A 20837-nucleotide genomic window follows, 5' to 3' on the forward strand; every position below is an offset into this window, starting at 1 on the left:
TGATGGGTTGATGGGTGCAGCAAACCACCATGGCACATGTATACCTATGTAACAAACCTGCACGTTCTGCACATATATCCCAGAACTTAAAGTATAAAAAAAAAATAAAATTAAAAAGAAGATTAGTAGAAAGCAAGGCAAAAGAGAGAGAGAGAGAGAGATTGCAGAACAAAAACTAGATGTTTCAATACACTAGTTCCTCTGGGATAAGCCTCATTTGTAAAAGAATGGAATGGGTATCTCTCAAACATGGCCTTTCTTTCTCCCCACGCAGGGAAGTGATGCCGACATGGTGGATAAGAACAAGTGCTGCACACTCTGCAACATGTCATTCACTTCAGCGGTGGTGGCCGATTCCCATTATCAAGGCAAAATCCACGCCAAGAGGTTAAAACTCTTGCTAGGAGAGAAGACCCCATTAAAGACCACAGGTACGTGCAGGAACAGTGATCACGGGGAGACCTTGAAAACCAAGTGCTGGCCTGTCATGCAGATCATGCTCCTCCTTCACAGGCAGTTGTCGGAACCAGAGCCTAATGGTAGACATCACTCAAAGCCTTTATGGTGGCTGAGCTCAGCAGACCTGGCTGTCGTAAGACCCCTAAATACCATTTCAGGTGCTCATTCTATCACCCTGGCTCCTTCTGATGAAGTATTGCAACAGCTTGCATCTGCTGAAGAGCTGTGTGTGTTCTGCAAGATGTTGTCTATCATGCCTACTGTGTATTATATAAGATGTGATATCTATTCTGTTTTCTAGATTCTGTCTGCAATTAGAGTGGATCATGCATGCTGTGTTATGTGTAATAGGGAGGTCCCCTACCAATGTCTGTATAATGCAGGACATCATCCCTTTTTTACCTTGGCAGGGGAGGGTGGGAGGAAAAGAAAGAAAAATTGTAATCTTTAAAACTACTTTAGTGTGCCAAGAACTGAATTTTTTTTTCTTCTGAGATTACATTATCATCATCGTTGCAGGGGACCCTGTGATTCATCTTGCAGGAGATCCTGTGATTCAAGCCTATTAACTTTCACAAGTAAAACCTTAAATATTGAAAACTGATGATTTGACCTTTTAGTTGCTTAACTAAAATAAATTATTCGGCGGTCTATCACATCATGAAACTAAAATACTCTTATAATGTAATCAAGATAAACTATTTGGACAAGATTTATGTTGTGGCAGAAATGTGACCAAACAGGTTATAATCCAGAGAAGTTGGGGGCATATTTCATGGTGCCTACTCTTTCCAAGCAATTAAAATTTAGCAGTACATTTTATCTGCTGTCTAATGAATCATGCATAAACTGTAGGTGTAATTATTTTGTAAATGGTGTTTTGGAAACTGGTGAGAGTCTGAAACAATGCTTGGCTTTTATTCTTACCACTGTTTTACTTAAGAAAAATGTATTCTTTTACCTAGAGAATCGCAAGGAATCATTTTACTGTATTTTTCTAGTTAGTTTAACTAAACAACATTGTTTTTGTAACATTCAGGCATAGGATGAGGTTGCAAAACGCATGAAATCTGGAGACAAACTCTGTATGTTTGGGGGCACAGGTTGTGTATCAACCATTGACAAGCAGCCAGTCAATTGAAACTCCTGATTCTTGCTCCCTTAAAGGTTGCATATTCATCTTGTAACCTACTCCCCATCAAATCTCTTAAAATAGACATCTCAAAAAAAAGTCACTGGAAAATTTTTACCTGTTTTCCATGAATTAATAACCAGCCCATTTCTTCTCTCTGCTGAAGCAGAATATTTCTGTTAACTTAAATTTTGGAGGTAATGATGGAAGAGGAGAAGGTGTGTGTTTGCTTATCACATCAATTAGCAAATGGGAGAGTTATTCTTTCTGCAAAAAAAAAAGAAAAAAAAGAAAAAGAAAAAAAAAAAAAAAGAGTCACCACATGGTAAAACTAGTTCTTCATGAATTTAAATACAGTTTCAAGACAACAGAGCATCCACTTGTTTTCCTGAATTCAAACACCCTCAGACGTGGGAAATGGAACTTGAGGGTAATTTGTTAGCCGTCATCAATATATTCCACAGGAAAAGGAAAAAAAAAGTGCAGCCTTTACTTGATGGCTTAGTCTTGGCTGTTCATGGGACTGGCTCAGCCCTCCCTGTTGCAGAAACCAGGTTGCTGGATAGGCAAGAAGGGAATGGATAGGGTGTGGTGCACCGAAAGCTATGGCTCAGGTTGGTCCTGCCTTGTGCCAGCACCCCCTTCACACCCAGCTCATACCCCCTTCTGCAGTGTGCCCTCCCATCCATTCCCCTCTGAAGCTGCTTTGAGCAGAAAGGATCTTGGAAAGTGGCAGCACCAGACAGATCAGAGGGCCTAGGAAGCTAAACTGGCTCCTGGCTTGGGTTGGTGTCAACCCAACTGTTGGTAGGGAGCAGAGAAAGCAAGGCCTCCTACTAGAGGGAGCAAGTAGTCAGACATGAGGCAGATTGGTTAATAGGAGAAAAGACATGCAAATGTATGCAATGTGTATACATGAGAGCCTTCAGAATGAAGACCCAAATGCAGTAGAAATTGGTCATTTTTATGGTTACTTCAGCAAAGTAAGGGCAGCCGTGTAGAAATATGATAGCACAAAAAGGGAATGATCTAATGCTGTTGGACAGAGTGGGGATACCCAGCAAGGCCTGTCTGTCAAGAGTCTTTTTGGCCTCTCTGAGCAGCACTCCTTCCTTCTGGGTGTGGGGCAGGACCCTCTCAGGAAAGGGGGTCTAATGTCCTACTCTCCAACAAGGTTCATCAGATAATTTCTTTATGGTCAGTTTTTACATAGAAAGGTGAGGGGAGTAAGGGGGAAGTTAGAGTAATAGTTTTTAGGATTTTATGGCTGGCTTTGGGAAATAGGGGGTTATGGTTTCTATGACCTGCCTTGGAGAAGCAGGTTTCCAGGCTAGCCTTGGGGGAGAATGGAACAGGGAGAAAGGAGGGTAGGAGAATGTCAGAGAAAAACTTCACTTCTGAAGCTGTTGCTCAGGTCTTCATTTTAAGATATTGTTTTCTGAGTCCCAACAGCAGAAGTAGTCTTTGTGGGGGAGTCCCAGGTTAAGGGTTGAAGGCCCGATAGAAGGATGGCACCAGCATCAGATGCTCTGGGCCCAGGGAGCATGGAGATGAACCGACAGTGTGCTGGTGTTGGGAGAGCCTGGCAGATGGTAGCAAGGCCTGCTGCAGTCCTGGGTTCTAGGAAAGGATAGGCTGTGAAGACCATGGCAGGACACCACCCTTTAATGCAAGCATGCTGGGCTGGAGACCACGCGTAGGGAACAAAACAGGAACCTGAATTCTAGCCTTAGAGTATAAGGTAGAGGCTTCATCTCAAGTTACTGCAAGTACAGGAGAAAGACCAGGAGGCAGTGGAAAAGCAAACCCACACTATGGCCTCCTGAACTATCAAGTACAGCTCCCTGAATGCAGTTCCGATGGCCATCCTCCCTTACTGCCTGCAGCCACACCCAGCAGCAGCTTCTACAGGGCTTCACCTTCCATGTGGTGGCTGCCTTGTGCTCCTCTAGGAAATGCTCTGCCTAATTAACCAAGTTGGCTTGAAATTATTTCTATAATAAAAACAAAAGGGAAAGAAAAAGACTATAGAAAATCCAATCAAATGAATCAAGATGCAAGGGAACCATTCTGCTCAGGTATGCTGCCCCCACCCCTGTGAATAACAGGCTCTTGAACTGGGGTGATCTCTGTGTTGGAATAATAGAACTACAACTCATTGCTTCTGCCAGCTACTTCATCTGATGAGGGTGAGCAGTTGGGATCTGTGAATCGCTACCTTTCCACCTCCACAAGCTGCACTTTGATCAAGCATCTTCTGGGTCTCCTGCAGAATGAGTTGCAACTTGAGTTGCCTTCTCCAGATGGGTGCATGTTTACTAGAATTTCTGAAATGCTTGGCAGAGCCGCTGGAATAGCACTCATTCATTTGCATACTGTCTGTGGCTGCTTTTATGCTGCAATGGCAGAATTGAGTCGTTATAACAGGGATGATCCAGGCCACAAAGCCTAAAATATTTGCTCTGTGGTTCTTTACATAAAAAGTTTGCTGACTCCTGATCTAGATACTGGATGATCTTGAGGAATATGCAACAAGGGGGCAATGAGTTTTTTACATAGAAACTCACAACAGGTGCGAGTGTGAGTTTCTTTATAAAATGGAAGCAGTCTTCCAGGTTGTGTACCAGTCGGGACCTGGGGAGGTGCCTGGGATAGGGACTGAAGAAAAGGATGTGACTGAGAGCAGGCTCATACCTGTAATTCCAACACTCTGGGAGGCTGAGGCTGGAGGACTGCTTGAGCCCAGGAATTTGATACCAGCCTGGGCAACGTAGTGAGACTCTTTCTCTACAAAAAATTAAAAATTAGCCAGGCATAATGGCACATGTCTGTAGTCCAAGCTCCTTGGGAGGCTGAAGTGGGAGGATCCATTTAGCCTTGGAGGTTGATGCTGCAGTGAGCTGAGGTTGCACCACTGCACTCCATCCTGGGTGACAGAGTGAAACCCTGTCTTAGGGAAAACAAGAAAAAAGACCCCAGTCACTGGGTTTAGGGCACACTTTAATGCAGTGTGATCTCATTTTAGCTTAACTAGTTATAGTTGCAAAAAAAAAACTATTTCCAAAAAAAATGACATTCTGAGATTCTAGGGGGATGTGAAATTGAGGGGACGCTAACCCAGTATACGAGCAAACTCCAGTTAACTGATGGCGACCGGCAAAGTTCACAGGCCCTGATTCTGTGCCTGCCAGCTCGTGATTCTCCTCCCCCAACCTCTTTTTTTAATGATAAATCCATATCAGCAAGATCTCATTCAAAATCCTGAAGAAAACATCATTTAACTGTTCTCTTTAGAAACTTACTTTTAAAGAAAATATGAATGAGAGAAAATCTGATGTACGGAAAAAAATCCTTAAACTATAGTTATTCTCCATTTTCTACCATTCATCAAAGTGATTTTTAAGATTATGCATAATCGGAATGGTTAGGTTCTATCTAGCATTAATAAGAACATTCATCTGCGTCTATAGCAGAGACTTTGCTTATCAGACACCCATTTGCTTTTTATCTTCCCCAGACTTGGAATTGATTGTATGTTAAGACCTGGCTACAAGAGGGAAGAGAGCCATTCAACTGCATTAGATTTTGCATGAACAAGAAATAAGCCTTTATTTTGATACTTTGTGGTTGTATGGTATTACAGGAAAGTCTAATCTATCCTGGTGGCTACATTATCCCTTAAAGTTATTGTTTCAGTTATAAGCTTTTATGAACACATCTATCATTCACAGTAACAATGGATATGAGTGCAATCTTTCATATAGTTCCCAGACATCATTAGTTTAACAGGTAATGACATCAAATTTAGCAATAACCTTTCTTTCCTTTTTGACCCTTCAGAGTTTGAAGTGGCCCTAGGGTTATGTGTGTCTTCACTAACAAGGCTGGATGGATAGAGAACCATTCTGAGGTGTGCTCTGCAGGGACCACAGTTATTACCACCTTTATTCATGACTGCACTTCTGGGCACATAGTAGGCATTTAATTAATACTTGTTGGATGTGTAAAAATTGGAAGCATATATTAGAATAATGACAGGCAGTTAAATGTCTATAGTTTTATTTTCAAATTTAGTTACCTTGGATATTTAAATTTTAGTCAAATATGATGGTAAAAAACAGTGGTTTTCCAGTTTAACAGGGAGTTGTCATCCCTATCCACTTGCTTGATCTTACAAAACTCTTTTCTTTGTAAAATAGGTGCTACACAGAATACCAGAGGCCACAAACAGAGGCTATGAAGTCAGACCCAGTTTTAAATTCTGCTTATATCCATGGGAACGTGCACAGGTGGTTTTAACTCTTCAGGCCTCAATTTGTTATAAGTAAAGTGACAGAAACACATTACAGAATTATTATAGTAATGCAGAAGATATAAGTAAAATACTACAGTGCCTGCCACACAATTCAGTGTGGAATAGATATATTTTTGTATGTAAATACATGCAAGTGCATGCATACACACAACTGATCCTCATTGTTTGAGGATTCTGTATTTATGAATCCACTATGATTTATTTGTAACTCCAAATTAATTCTCCTGGCACTTTTGGGGTTATTCCCAGACATGTGTGGAATTGTGAAAAATGTGAGTCATGCCAAGTGCACATTCCCAACTGAGGTTGAACATGGTGACATTCTGGCTTCATGTTTCAGCTGTCATTCTGTAAACAAGTCTCTCTCTCTCTCTCTTTTTGCAGTCTATGTAGTGTCACGTGTTTTGCACATTTTGTGCCTTTTGTTGGTGACTTTGCCATTTAAAATGGCCCCCGAGGGTAGTGCTGAAGTGCTATCTAATGTTCCTAAGTACAAGAAGGCTGTGATGAACCTTACTGAGAAAATAAGCTTCGCTCAGACATGAGTTACAGTGGCACTGGTGGTGTGTTTAAAGTTAATGAACCAAACATTTATATTAAATCAGACATATTTAAGCAGAAACACACATACATCAAGGTTGTATACTGATTGATCAAAATCTTGTAACCACAAGTTCCTAGGAACCTAACCCCAAATTTCTCCAGAGCAAATGTTCAGTATTTGCTATTTCAGTGTTCCTGGTAACTTTGTAACACATAACTATCATGAATAACAAGAATAGACAGCGTTCATAGCAAAAGTACTTTCTATTCATTACATTTATATAAAATAAGTTTCAAAAAGTCTGTTTATTTCTCAACAATTAAATAAGAATATATAATATTTAAAAGATTCTGGATGTGGTAAAACTATACATAGTTGAATAGACTGAATCTAGCTTAATAATGGAATCAGTAATTATAACTGATAATTATAATTGTAAAGATATTATACAGATACAACACATGCATTGTTTGATTTAATCTTCATAAAAAGCATGATGTTTACAGTATTATTGTATCCGATTTACTGAGGAGGAAACTGAGACCCTGCAGGCTGAGTAACTTGCCTGATGTTACATTGTAAGATACAGAATTGCAAGTCAAACTGACCTTTTTTTCATTTCCAGCAATACATAATGTTTCATAAAGTGATTTACTGATATTTGCTCATCTATTGAATAGAACATTTCAAAATCCAAAACTCTCACTAAGTGGATTGGTAGCAACAAAGACAGATATTTATACACTTTAAATCAAGTATTTCTTATTTGCAGGAACAGTAAACAATGTAAGAAAAGGAACAGATAAGCAATGATCTCATTCATTGCATGTGTCGTAAGTGTGTTTATTGTATATTCCTCTTCTAAAATCTTGTTGGTTCTCTTCTTTTTTTCCTTATTTCTTGTTGAAAATTAGAGAGACAGAGCTTCAGAACTTTTACATAAATTTCCATGCCAGACACAGAATTGCTTATTTAAGTTCTCTGTTGAATAAGTAAAGATCAGGGTATTCTAGATCTGCTTGAAAGTTACATAAATTCAAATTTTGAATAATATATTCACTCTAGGTTCAATCAGCACCTCATATCTGCATATAAGATTTTATCCACCATAGCAGTTCTTTCATCTGAATCAGGTTATTTGGTTTGTGTGGCATAATCTGTCTAGATGCTTGTTTTAACAGATGCAAAGAATAGTTTGTCAAACAGGCAGATCTTAATAGTGGTGCATCTTCTTTTAAATTAGGAAAGCTGGCATGTTCTGAGGCATCATCTCTAGATCAGTGCATTTGTTCCAGTGATGTTTTTGGCTTTTCTAGGTTTATAAATGTAAGGAATAGATTCACAGAATTGCAGAGCTGGAAGGGGCTTAGTGATCATTGTTTTAGCCGTCTCAGATAACCTTGTGAGAAAACTAAAGCCCAGAGGGGTGAAATCATTTACCCAAGGTGATACAAGTGGCTGACAGCAAAGACACTGCTCTTGCAGTAATGCTTCTCTAGTGTCACTGACAGGAGAAACCATGCCAGTTAGTCCATGCCTATCCTACAGTGAGTAGGATTTAAATCCATCAGCAATGTGAGGTAAGCTGAATTCTTTTGGCCATAATTTTTCTGCACTGGGTCATAGCAAGCTTGAGGCAATGATTAGATCAAGACTGCGGTGGTTTTTGTTTTATAGTTGATGGCTAATGAAACAAGAGATCAACGATTGGATAAAACTAAAGATTTTAACAAGGAGCCTACTGCCTAGGTGATTTTCACAAATCCTTTTCAATACCATAAACTCGCTTTTCTCTTTTGAGTGATCACATACTGGTATAAGACAGCTGATTATCTCAGCAGCTTTTATGATGTGGTTATACCTTTATTTCAGAAAATATTCTCTGATGTACTTTTGTAAAGGAAAATAGTAGAACACTAAAATAATCAATTTCCTGTGCGTACTCTGAAACTGTCAACAGGAGACATGGTCAGGACTTGAAATTCATACACAAAATGCATTACTATTCAGAAAAAACTACAAGCGAAAGATTTTCTGGCAACAACTCCTGAATCATCTATTAAAGACAAGAACCGTAAAAGTGTCTAGTCTATGAAATTGAGAGGGCACTCATAAAGTAAGCATCACACCATCTCGAGGTGCCATGAATTGCAAATGGGAGATTAAAGAGGCCCAACAAAGTTTATTTTATTTTATTTTATTTTTATTTTTATTTTTATCTTTTTGAGACAGAGTCTTGCCCTGTCACCCAGTCTGGAGTGCAGTGGTGTGATCTCAGTTCAATGCAACCTCCGCCTCCCAGGTTCAAGCAATTCTCCTGCCTCAACCTCTAGAGCAGCTGGGATTACCAGGTGTGTGCCAATATATCCAGCTATTTTTTGTATTTTTAGTAGAGATGGGGGTTTCACCATGTTGGCCAGGCTGGTCTTGAACTCCTGACCTTGTGATCCACCTGCTTCGGCCTCCCAAAGTGCTGGGATTACAGGCATGAGCCACCGCCCCTGGCCTATTTTATTTTATTAAATTTGTTGTTGTTGTTGTTGTTGCTCAGTTGCATGGAAGGACTAAGCAACGGAGTTTTTGCAACTCTTTTTGGAGGCAGCAATTTTTCCTGGTAGTGGTACTGGCTGAAGACATGATCTGGGCATTCTGAGTGCGATCCTCAAGACTTAGAAATCGGTAAGTCTTTGGAAGCCAGGGGTCCTCAGTCATCTGAAGGAGGGATTGCCGCTGCTCTTCTGTCACTTGTTGAGGTCACTTAACTGAGAAGTAGGAGATGGGTGGAAGGCCTACCCGTGAATCCTTGCTGTGATTATTTCTTGATTAGTACAGACTGCTAATCATTAGCAGCTTCATTTTGCATTTCACTCTGCAGAGCAGATGAAATCTTAAAACCTGGCCCTTTCATTTTCAGTTAGCAAAACTGATATATCAAGAATGCTGATGAGAAGGCGAGGGAAGGATTCACTGTGGTATATGTGGTAAATGAACATTTAGTCCATCCTTTTTGATACAAAGGGAGGTTTTATTTGTAGTCAAAGTAAGTCAGGGAAAAAGAGGTCCATACATCTGATGAATCCTGATGATTTAATATTCAAATACCATGCTTTTTTTTTAAACAAAATGTTTCATCCAGAGTTCCATGATTCCAAGATTCCAAGAATCCAAGATTCATGAACCCAGAAGTTCATGAATCTTGAATTACCAACATGTTTTATGTTTCCAATAAGATTCTATTTAAGTCTTTCTCATTGTCTGGTATGCTTTACCCAATATTTCCCCCTCCCCTATCAGGTATTAATAATCCTTAATTCTACCAACCTCCCAGAACCACCCTCCCTGGGACAGTCAGCATGCCTTCACATCAGGGACCAGCTCCCTTAAGTTCCCTCTCTTCTTGTTTCAAAGCTCTTCTTTTTCAGCAGCTTTGGGAAACAGCCGGCTATCAGTCCAAATTCTGTCACCTTCTGTGTGTCTCAAGTATCATTAAGTCACTCTTCAGTGCCCCGTCTTCTGGCTAAGTAAATCCACGTCCTTTATCCTGCATCATACACTTTTCTTCCTCATATCATCTCTCTGGCTCTTATATATACTTTCTATTATTCTGTAAAACTTTCTGGATGACTTTGAAGGAATCTCTGATTGCTAGAGTGTCAGCAAACTTATGACCAGCTACAGGAACATGCCACCACCATTGCACTAGCTTTTCTGACTCACTCTTACCAACCGCTCTTCCCGCCCCATGTTCTCCACAGCCCAGCAATGTGGGACTGAGGAAAGAACACAGGGCAGCAGTTAGGGGATCTGGGTTCTAGTCTTAGTTTTCTCTGTGGTCAAGATGCCTGCAAAGTAACTTTTGTCAAACAGACACTTTTAATCCTCACAACAAAGGTGTGAAATTGAACCACTGGTCCCATTTTATTTTAGAAATATTCTCACTGTAGGTCAAATAACCCACCAGAGTTGTGATTTGAATCTAGTTTTAGTTTTATTTCAAAATGATATTTCATGATATTATTTTCTTTGTACCTGTTGTTCTTATGATTTTTAAAAATTATTATTACTTTTTTTTTTTTTAAATTTGTAGAGACAAGGACTTGTTCTGTTGCCCAAGCTGGAATGCAGTGGCACAACCACGGCTCACTGCAACTTCCTGGGGTCAAGGGAATCTCCCACCTCAGTCTTCTGAGTAGCAGGGATTATAGATGTGCATTGCTATGTCAGGCTAATTTTTAATATTTTTCATTGAGACGGGGTCTCGCTCTATTACCCAGGTTGGAGTACAGTGGCGTGATCATAGCTCACTCAAGCCTTGAATTTCTGGGCTCAAGACTACCTCCTACCTCAGCCTCCCAAGTAGCTGGGAGTGCAGTCTCACTATGTTGTCTTGGTTGGTCTCGAACACCTGGTTTCAAGCAATCTTCCCACCTCAGCTTCTCAAAGTGCTGGGATTACAGGTGTGAGCCACCGTGCCTCGCCTATGATTTTTTTTAAAGCACATAGACTTCTCTAGAATTAGTACAGCTTAATAAAACAGTTCTGTAAAATTAGTTCAAAATATGTCTGTTTCAGACTTTAAGGTCCATGAGGTCATGGATGGCTCTCTGTACCTAAGGCAGGGCACAGTGCCAGAACAGAGTTGAATGAATGAAACATGACTATATGAACATTTGGTACGGCTGAGGTGCAAGTGAAGCCCATCCCCACGCTGTTGATCCAGTCTGAGGGTTCCCAGTCCTGTCTGCCCATTGGAGGTACCTGCAAAGCTTTAACATCTATCATGACTGGGCCCCACCCCAAGCCATTCTGAGCTAAGTGGCCTAAGTGGGTCTGGAGTCCTTGAGTGTCTAAACATCCCCAAGGTGATTCTGACAGGAACCTAATCCAGTGCTTTCCTAATTTAATTTGCGTATGAGTCACTCAAGCCTCTTGCAAAATGCAGATTCTTATCCTGTGGTCCCGATTGGGGCCTGAGATGGGCTTCTTTAATCAGCTGCCGAGTGCTGTGGATGGTCTTGGTGGGTGGTGCACACTTGGAGTAGCAGGTTTTAAAGCAGCTACATCTTCACTGGCTGTTAATGATACACTTGTCCTAAAAACATCCCTCAAAATAAATCATTCATATTTTCTCTCGTGTGCTCCCTTCCATCTGTGTCTGCGTGGCAATAATGAAGTATGCAATTTGTGACCAAGCCATAGTTAAATTAATGATTGTGGGTGACACATCTGAATAATTCAGGCTCTAAGTAGGCTTCTGCTCCCCCAGGACTGAATTTGCCTAAGGATTTTCCAACTTTTGTCTGCAAAGTCTTACCTACCCTAAAACTGACTTCCTCCTTTGCGGCGCTCTTTGCCCATCAGCTTCATTGCTCAATTTGAGAAGCAGGGGTGTAGGGGTGTGGTCTTCAAGCCCTCAGGGACTAGGGTACCTTCTTGCTTTTACATTTGATACTCTGAATTCTTTCAATCTTGGTGATGGGAGGGACTTGACATGATGGAGCAGAGTAGCCCCATCTACCTTACATCTGATCTCAAAAGTTCTAGAGTTGCTTTGAGATTTCATAGTCTGACTCAGAAAAGCAGTTCCCAAATGGCAGTCGAGATAAAGTGCTTTATTTCTAGATTAAATTCAAAGTGATACATGCAAAATATGTGCATAGCTAATATTCATGATTTAAATACAAAACAGAGCCAATTTTCATAGCTTGCAAACTATGGGTTATTAAGATCAATGTTATTTTTAGGGATATATGCTTGAGGCAACTCAAAATGGAGGTTCAATAGAGAAACCATTAGGTCCCTTTCTTCAGGGGTGGAGGTGGTAGCTGAAGAGCGGGTGTAGACACAGGCATTCCACTCACAGAATGGAACAGCACCAACTTCCCTAAATTCATTCTAAAGTCACAGCTCTATTCTAGCCCAGGACAAAAGGCCACCCTCTTTGTTTCTCTTCCTCTAAACTTAGCCTGCACTTTCTCTTTGCTGTGCCTCTGGCACTGATCACTTTTCTCATCTTTGAATTCTCTCTAAATATTCATAGGATATAAGAAATGATCCAGGAAGCTGGCTCTCTAGTTGAATAGCTAATGCTGCCGGATAAGTAAATCATTCCCCAACCCTGAGCACGGGCTATGGATTAGGTGTCTGGGGAAGGCTGGTGGAATTAAAAGAACCAAAGCTGGTTTCAGTTCCCAGGGGTCAGTGCACCAGTCCTCCAGCTCCATATAGGATACTGCCTGTGATCCAGGGGATGCCTCCAGCTCAGTACTCCAAGAGTGGCAACTGCAGTGGGAGTTGGGAGTGCCAGTGGGTCAACCGGTTCCTGTCAGGGAAGCCCATGTTGTCCATCTGGAACTCCATGTTAAATGTGGGGTTTGAGGTTTCCGAGGAAAGGCCATCATTGTTTCTAGCAGTGCGCAGTTAGCAGAACATTGATTCTTCCTAAGCAATGCACAAAGAAGAAGCATGAAGTCATAACTCTTAGTGTTGCTAAAATTTTACCATAGTCTTAATGTCTCTGTACTTTTTCTTTTACAATTCCCTGAGGTCGAAAGACATGCCTAATAAGTAAGTTTATTAAATAGCTAGGTCCAAACAACTTAAGTACTTATGTCCTAATAATTTACTAGCCATCTGATTTTTTTTTTTTTTTTTTTTTTTTCTAAGACAAGATCTCCTCTCGTCCCAGGCTGGAATGCAGTGGCACAAATATGGCTCACTGCAGCCTTGACCTTTTGGGCTCAAGCAGTCCTCCCATCTCAGCCCTTCCCTGCATAGCTGGGACTACAGGCACACGCCAGCATGCTCACCTAATTTTTGTATTTTCTGTAGAGACTGTTTTTTTTTTCCACGTTGCCCAGCATGGTTCCAAACTCCTGGGCTTGAGTGACCCACCCATTTCAGCCTCCTAAAGTTCTGGAATTACAGGCGTGAGTCACTGTGCCTGGTCTGAAACAATTATACCCATAAATTGAAAAAAAAAAAAACAATATTTTTGCTTCCTTCCTAAATAACTGCACTAATGAATGTGTTTGCCTGGTGGGTACTGCATAACTTTAAAACCAAATTGGACCCTGACCCCTTTGTTTCTTGTTTCTCACTGAATGATTTGATTGACTGGTCACATGCAGCAGTATCCAAAACCCAGCTTCACAGAAATCAAAATAATTAAAAGGAATGTAGCATCTAGGTTGAAACTGTGAGCTACCTTGAGTTAATGGTCCCTGTGGTGTCCAGCAGATGTTACTAGGCTTTCCTCAAAATGTTAAAATATCTTACAGATTTCCTATAACTTAGTTCCTTGTGTCATTGTAGGACACCTCTGCACAGAGTTTGAGAACTGTGACCATAACTGGAGATTTTGACACTGAACTCAGGGAGTGTAGCACCTTGACTGAGTAGTGTTTGAAGATTTAATACCATGAATAGACTACAGGGAAATAACTGCTTTTCAGCTCCGTCTGGACAGAGTGGATGCTATCATTGATTCTGGCATTCATCATTACACCTACAGGATGTCCTCAAGTACAGCAGTTCATGTAAGAGAAGTGATTTCTTCTGTTATGTCAATTACTCCATGGAGAATAAGCTGCTCCCCTCGTTCAAGAAGGGTTTATTTAACACCTATCATGTGCCAAATCCAGTTCTGGGTACCTGGAATCTTTCAGTAAACAAAGGATAAAAATTCTTGCCCTCATGGACCTTAGATTCTGGCCTCTTGATTTCAAGGTAAAGAGTGTGGAATATTACAGCCTTTGGATTATTTTGCCAAGCAACACAAGAAAGTCATAAAAGGACTTTTATCCCTTCTAAAGTTCTATTTAATGGCTTATTTTCAAAGATTAAAATTCTGCAGAAAACAGGCATACTTACGATATTTAGAACCTGATCAAGTGACTGAAACTAGAGGGAATTATTCTATATTAATGAAAATCAATGATCTATGAATACTCTCTTAATGAAGACTGACGATATATGAATGCAGTGTGGGTAAAGAAGCAACTTCTGTTAATAGGCTGATTATACTTAGAAGGTTGATGCGTAATTGAATTGGACGGTCCCCTTAAGTTATCCTCATCTTTGTTTATGCTCAGGAAATGTGAAATGGCATGTGTTTTGAAACATGGATATATTACAGTGCTTTTTAATTTCTTTTGTGGCATAAAATAAATAGCATGTGGATTTTTCTATCTCATGGTGCTAGGTAGCAAAATTCGCATCCAGACATATCATATGAGAAGAGAGGTGCTTCATTTTATCTAAATAATTAGAGCCATATTTGGATCTGTGATAACAGTGGGACAACTGCTTTTCTCAGGATCTTTTAGAGAAATCAGGGAAGCTGGTACTTTTACATTATATTCTGACTGGGCCAGCCTTCCTCCAACTCATTTTCCCTCAAGTCTACAATAAATTAATAATAAAGCACTGCAAATAAAATCTTCTGAGATTTAAGACTGGGTTGTGGCATCACAAGTTCCCTAAGCAGTGTTTTTTAGACTTTGTACTAAAACAAGTTAACATAAAATGTGGCCTATATATAAATGGTAAAATAAAAATGTTTTCCATCTGCATCAGGGAGTATATATCCATGAGTACAAAGCAGATCACCCATATTCCACAACTCAGAAACAACTATTACTAAGATTTTTATCTACAGCCTTCTAGTCTATATAGTTTTATACATATGCATAGTAATAGTAATAGTTATATAAAGTTTTGCAGCTGTGTGTATAAATGGTTTTGTTGATATTATACATATAAACCACATCTTTTAGTTTACATCCTATTCTGAACATTTCCCCAGGTCTCTAAATACTTTTCTAAAACATGTATTTTTTTTATTGCTGTATATTTTTCAGAGTATAGATGACTATAATTTATTTAATCTATCACCTATTAGGAGTATCTAGCTTGTTTTTTTAACCCTGTAAAATAAGTTTAATGAAACTATCAAAGATTTAATGTTTAGCTATCATATTTATCAAAACATGAAAATTCCCCCAAGTTGATATTAAAAGTCACCAGTACTTTTCTTCATGTATTTATCACATGTTCATTGAGCATTTACTATCTACACAAGAGGCCCAAGCCTCTGCCAGAGATGCAAAAGAAATCTAAGTATGAGGCCTGATTTTGTGGTGGGCATGGAGGTGAGGTGCTTCCCTGCAGAGGAGGCTAGACCGTATGGTGACGGAACTACAGAATGACACTGACAGCTGCTTCTTAAGCCACTCACTGAATGATCTAATCTAACTTTACTATTGGTAGCATTTGCAAAAAAACAGTGATACTTGCTGAAGAAATACTACTGTCATTAATTTGATTTAGGGTAGGGAAAAAAGAAAGGCAGTTTGTCATAGGGACTGGAAATCAGAAAAAGTGTTTTTTAGAAAAAAATGCACATTTCCAAATAATCCCCACTGAGAGCAGATGTTGAAGCCTAGGAAATGTGTTTTGATTCTAGAATTAATCTGTCTGTTTATTTGGCCTATTGCTCTGTAGGCATTATTGGAAGCAAGTTGACATTGAAATATGGGGCTGGTCTTAGGGTCCAGAGATCTGGTGTTTACCACTTCCTCTCCTGCTTATTAATCAAGGGACTCTACACTAGTGAGTTCATCTCCCTGGGCTTCAAGCTGCCTTATTGACCAGACAAGATCTCTGAGTAACTTAAGAAAACACACAGAACAGACATAATAAACTGTATGATATCACACAACAATAGTTGTGGATAAGAATGCCTTAGGTGAGAGAAACCACATACTTTAAAATGAATAAATTCTGGCTTTATTTCTCTATATCAAAAGCCCCCACATCCCTTGTGAGAATGAACTAAACTTCACTATCCTAGAGCCTAGAAAGCATTAAGCATGAGTGTAAAGGGAGAGAAGAGAGGAGAAAAGAAGGAAGGAAGAAAATAAAGAGCCAGGGGCTTAGGGAGGAAGCTTGATGAGGGATTTAGAAAGAAAGAGAGAGAGAGAGAAAAAGTGTGTGTGTGTGTGTGTGTGTGTGTGTGTGTGTGTGTGTGTGTGTGTATGTGTGTGTTAGACATGTTGAGAGAGAGAGAGAGGAGTGTAGGTTGCCAGCTTGAATGGCAGAGAACCCTGTGGCTCCTTGACAAACTAAAAGGGCCTAGAAGGCAGACAGGCAGGTGAGAATCTGTCTTACTGCTGGTGGTGTCACCCTCCTCCCTAGCTAATGATACCCACCTGGTGGTCTGACAGAGCTTTGAGATCTGTCTGTGGATCTTGTCTTCTTGGTTGAAACACCTGCTCTCATATCTGGAACAGTTGTTCCCAAAGTCTTTACTATTTTCGCAGGATGATGTTAAATCCAGTCTGTCCTCAGAAGCTGGGGTGACCAATTTCAGTTTGCCTGGGACTTTCCTTGTTTTAGCCCCAAAAACCACAGGTCCTGGGAAACCCTCTCAGTCCCAGGAAAGCCAGGACAGTTGGGGCCATACCAAAAGCTGGAGTTAGGGTTTGGATGCCATGATAAACAAGTCAGAGTTAATGGTTTCCTGCTTGAAAGTAAATTTTCAAGAAGGATGTGCACTCTCTGCAACTTACAGAAATAGGCCACCCCAGAAAATAGAAGTTTGGGGCTTTTAATGGCTTTTAATATATTTTAATATATGTAGTTTGAATTCAAAAGAAGGAGAGAGACTGTAGTATGTATGTACACTTTGACATGTTACCGTTCCACAATTTAGCCACCAGGACCTTGTCATGAACTGGCTTATATTTATATTGACTGTCACGGGACCTAGCTACCTATGCTGTAAATGACACAATCTAGAAGAAACAAGAAAACTCTTGGTTACCATATTTCTTTCCTCACTCATAGTGTAAAGAACATTTTATTCGTTCTTTCATTTATTCATCAAAAGGCATGGAATTTACACTATGTGTCTGTTGCATGTAAAGTGCTGGCGCTGTGAAGAGTCAGGTTGTAGAATATGTTAGACAATTAGACAATGTAGACAATTACAGAATGAGGAAATTTTCTGATGGAGACTGATATGGTTTGGCTGTGTCCCCACCCAAATCTCATCTTGAACTGTAGTTCCCATAATCCCCACTTGTCGTGGGAGGGAGGACCCAGTGGGAGGTAATTGAATCATGAGGGTGGTTGCCCCACGCTTCTGTTCTAGTGATAGTGAGTGAGTTCTCACAAGATCTGATGGCTTTATACGGGGCTTTCCCCTCCTTTGCTTGATATTTCTCCTTCCTGTTGCCATGTAAAGAAGGATGTGATTTCTTCCCCTTCTGCCATGATTGTAAGTTTCCTGAAGCCTCCCCAGCCCTGTGGAACTGTGAGTTAATGAAACCTCTTTCCTTTATAAATTACCCAGTCTCAGGTATGTCTTTATTAGAAGGGTGAGAACAGACTAATATAGAGACACACACAGGAGCTGTGGAAATATTTTTATCCTTAAATCAACTATGGTTATTATGCCTGGAAGAAATAAATATAAGATGAATGTGCATATTATTTTAGATTATTACTCAAGACAACATATCCAGCAGGTGACAGATAGCTGCTGATAACATACTCCTTGACAAACCTTGTGCAAGGTACTAAGAGTGATGTTGAAATTCATCCCATCATGAAGTGATTCTTAGAAATCAAGTGTTGAAAACTGACTTGCTCCAATTAGCTTAAGCCATAGAGGATCTTGCACTGATTTTACCCACTCTGAATCCACCATAGATCCGTGATCTTTTGTTCAAAATATTTGGGGCTGATTGTATTTTGCAAATCAGAAATGGTAAGATTTGGGATGTATCATAAGGCACAGATACCACTCACTGTGTTTACATGGAGATAGGACAGCAACCCATGACCAAATATGTTAATAATTCTATTGCAATATGTATGTATGTTTATACCAAATGTGAAGACTACGAATCATCTCATGTGACTTCAGGTCAGGTTTTAGTAATAAATGAATCTGAAAAAACTTGAGTTTCAGGGGTTTTTGCATTTTTATGAATTGAAACAGGGAGTGTGAACATGTACTAGAAGAGGGCAAATACAAAGGTGTCTAACAGGAGCTTCAGTTCCAATTTCCCTTACACATACACACAGATGCACTTTCACACAGCCAAGGTTACAAGGTGGTATTTAAGAAATGCCGAATGAATTGTGCAGTGAGTAAATGCTTTATAAGCTTAAAGGAGGTAGATCTACTTCTCGCTTAGGTTATTGAGGCCCCACAAAGCATATGGGATTCAGGAGCATCTTGCAAGAGAGGTGCATGGCTATGTGGAGAGCCTGGTACAGGTCAGCACACCATTTTGGTCATGGCCTTGAGCAAAGGCTGGTGGGATAACAGCTTAATGTTCTCTTGAGTTTCTTCATGGGGAAAGGAATCAGAATTTCCATCTAACTTTACCAATATTAATTTATAATGTTAGCTGCTATTTTAGAGACTCTTTTATGTTATGGTGAAATGGGAAAATTAATTGGGGTTTTAGAAAGGCGAGTAATTATTTCTTTCTCTCTCATGGATGATGTGATATTTTGGCTATTGCCTTCAGCAAAACTAGCTCCATTGCTGTTGGACGTTTTATGCTGCTTTCTTTTATGTGAAGATCTAAGAAAGCTTCATTTCATAGTTATTTTCAAAGAAAATGTGGCAATATTTAGATCATTTGTTCTCAACATTGGCTGTGCTTTGGAAACACGAATCAGGCTGTGGGAGGAGGGAGGTTTTAAAAACGTCCTGATGCTTCCTTCCCACCCCTAGAGGTTTTGATACAATTGATCTGGGGCACAGTCTGGACACAGAAATTTTTAAAGCCTGGTGAGTCTAATGTTGAAATTACTGGTTTTGATTAATCGACTTTTGGTCAAATCTATATAAAGGGTAGGTAAAGTAAATAATTATTTTTTTGCAATTAGAATAAAAACAAACTACAAAATCAAAATAAAAATTAACTACATATCAATTAAAGTATTTTTTTTTTATACTTTAAGTTCTAGGGTACATGTGCATAACGTGCAGGTTTGTTACATATGTATATTTGTGCCATGTTGGTGTGCTGCACCCATCAACTCGTCAGCACCCATCAATTCATCATTTATATCATGTATAACTCCCCGATGCAATCCCTCCCCCCTCCCCCCTCCCCATGATAGGCCCCAGTGTGTGATGTTCCCCTTCCCGAGTCCAAGTGATCTCATTGTTCAGTTCCCACCTATGAGTGAGAACATGCGGTGTCTGGTTTTCTCTTCTTGTGATAGTTTGCTAAGAATGATGGTTTCTTTATTTTTAAAGCATGTTTTTAAACCAAAAGATAATCTTTGCCCCACTCTTTGTTCGTTTTATTGGAATAATACACTCTGCCAAAGAATGCAAGTGTTATGGTTCATGTACACACAGAGATTTACCATTAAAACATGGAAACTACTCTTCTCCCACATAATTTCTATATTTGGCATTGAATCAAAGCTGTACAAGGGAGAGAGCTTCCACAATTTGTTCCATCCACACCGTATGGGTTAGCTGCAAAGTATGTTAATTTTAAAAGGGATGGTGAGCCTAAATTTTTACCTTGAAGAAACCAGGGACATTAGAAATTTGCCAAAGGTCACACAGCTCACTGATGGTGGAGCCCCACCCAACCAGAATTCTGATTTTGATTCAAGGCTGTTTTTATGCTACTGCCTCCTCCTGCTTTTATAGGCACTAAGGGAATATAAGCTGGGTTGAAATGAGTGAAGACAGTTAAAACAGAAACAAACAAACAAACAAGAAACTCCTTTAAACTTTCAGGTTATACACAAGATAGTAGAATTATTCAGAGGGAGAAGCTACAATACCAATGTAACATCACATTACTTTCTTATGTGCAAGATAAGATTATCTTATTTGATGAATATTCTATTGTGTCTCACTCCTACCAGGATATGGTATAGAACATATCAATTGATAAAATCGACTGAAATGTTTTATAGGGCTTACTTTAAAGAAAAATAAATTATGCTTCAAGAGTCAACATTTATTCAGATTGTAAACATTTGATATGTTTTCCATTGCCGTCAAAAACAATAGGTAGCTATAAATCCTCAGAAATTGATAAGGATTCAGGAAACTTTGGAAGTGAGATTCAATTACCTTCAGAAGAGTGGATAGAGATCTTTTTGCATCCAGGTCAACTGCATATTTGTAGCTTTTATTTCTAAGTCATAGCAGAATGATACTGGGAGGCTGCTGAAATGGCCTGCATTTGAGTTTTATTTCTGCATGGTGATGTATGACCAAATCCTGTAATGAGGCTTTTAAGAGGCATACTGTTTGTGAGTCCCTATAGAAATAACACCATTAAGTTTAATCTAAACTAGCTAAAGCTTCTTGATGTGATGAAATTTCTGGATAA

General features: G+C 39.7%; 1 protein-coding gene across 2 annotated transcripts in view; it reads left to right on the forward strand.

The window, feature by feature from the left end:
- The window catches only part of ZMAT4 (zinc finger matrin-type 4), a 294319-nt gene that overhangs the window by 135322 nt on the left and 138160 nt on the right, over positions 1 to 20837 (forward strand). For both annotated transcript variants that reach the window (XM_030937839.1, XM_030937840.1), the window contains exon 3: positions 275 to 431. In XM_030937839.1, coding sequence (XP_030793699.1) covers positions 275 to 431 — 157 coding nt within the window. The remainder of the gene's footprint in view (positions 1 to 274; positions 432 to 20837) is intronic.

Source organism: Rhinopithecus roxellana, chromosome 9 (genome assembly GCF_007565055.1).
Source record: "Rhinopithecus roxellana isolate Shanxi Qingling chromosome 9, ASM756505v1, whole genome shotgun sequence".
In the NCBI taxonomy this organism is placed as follows: Eukaryota; Metazoa; Chordata; class Mammalia; order Primates; family Cercopithecidae; genus Rhinopithecus; species Rhinopithecus roxellana.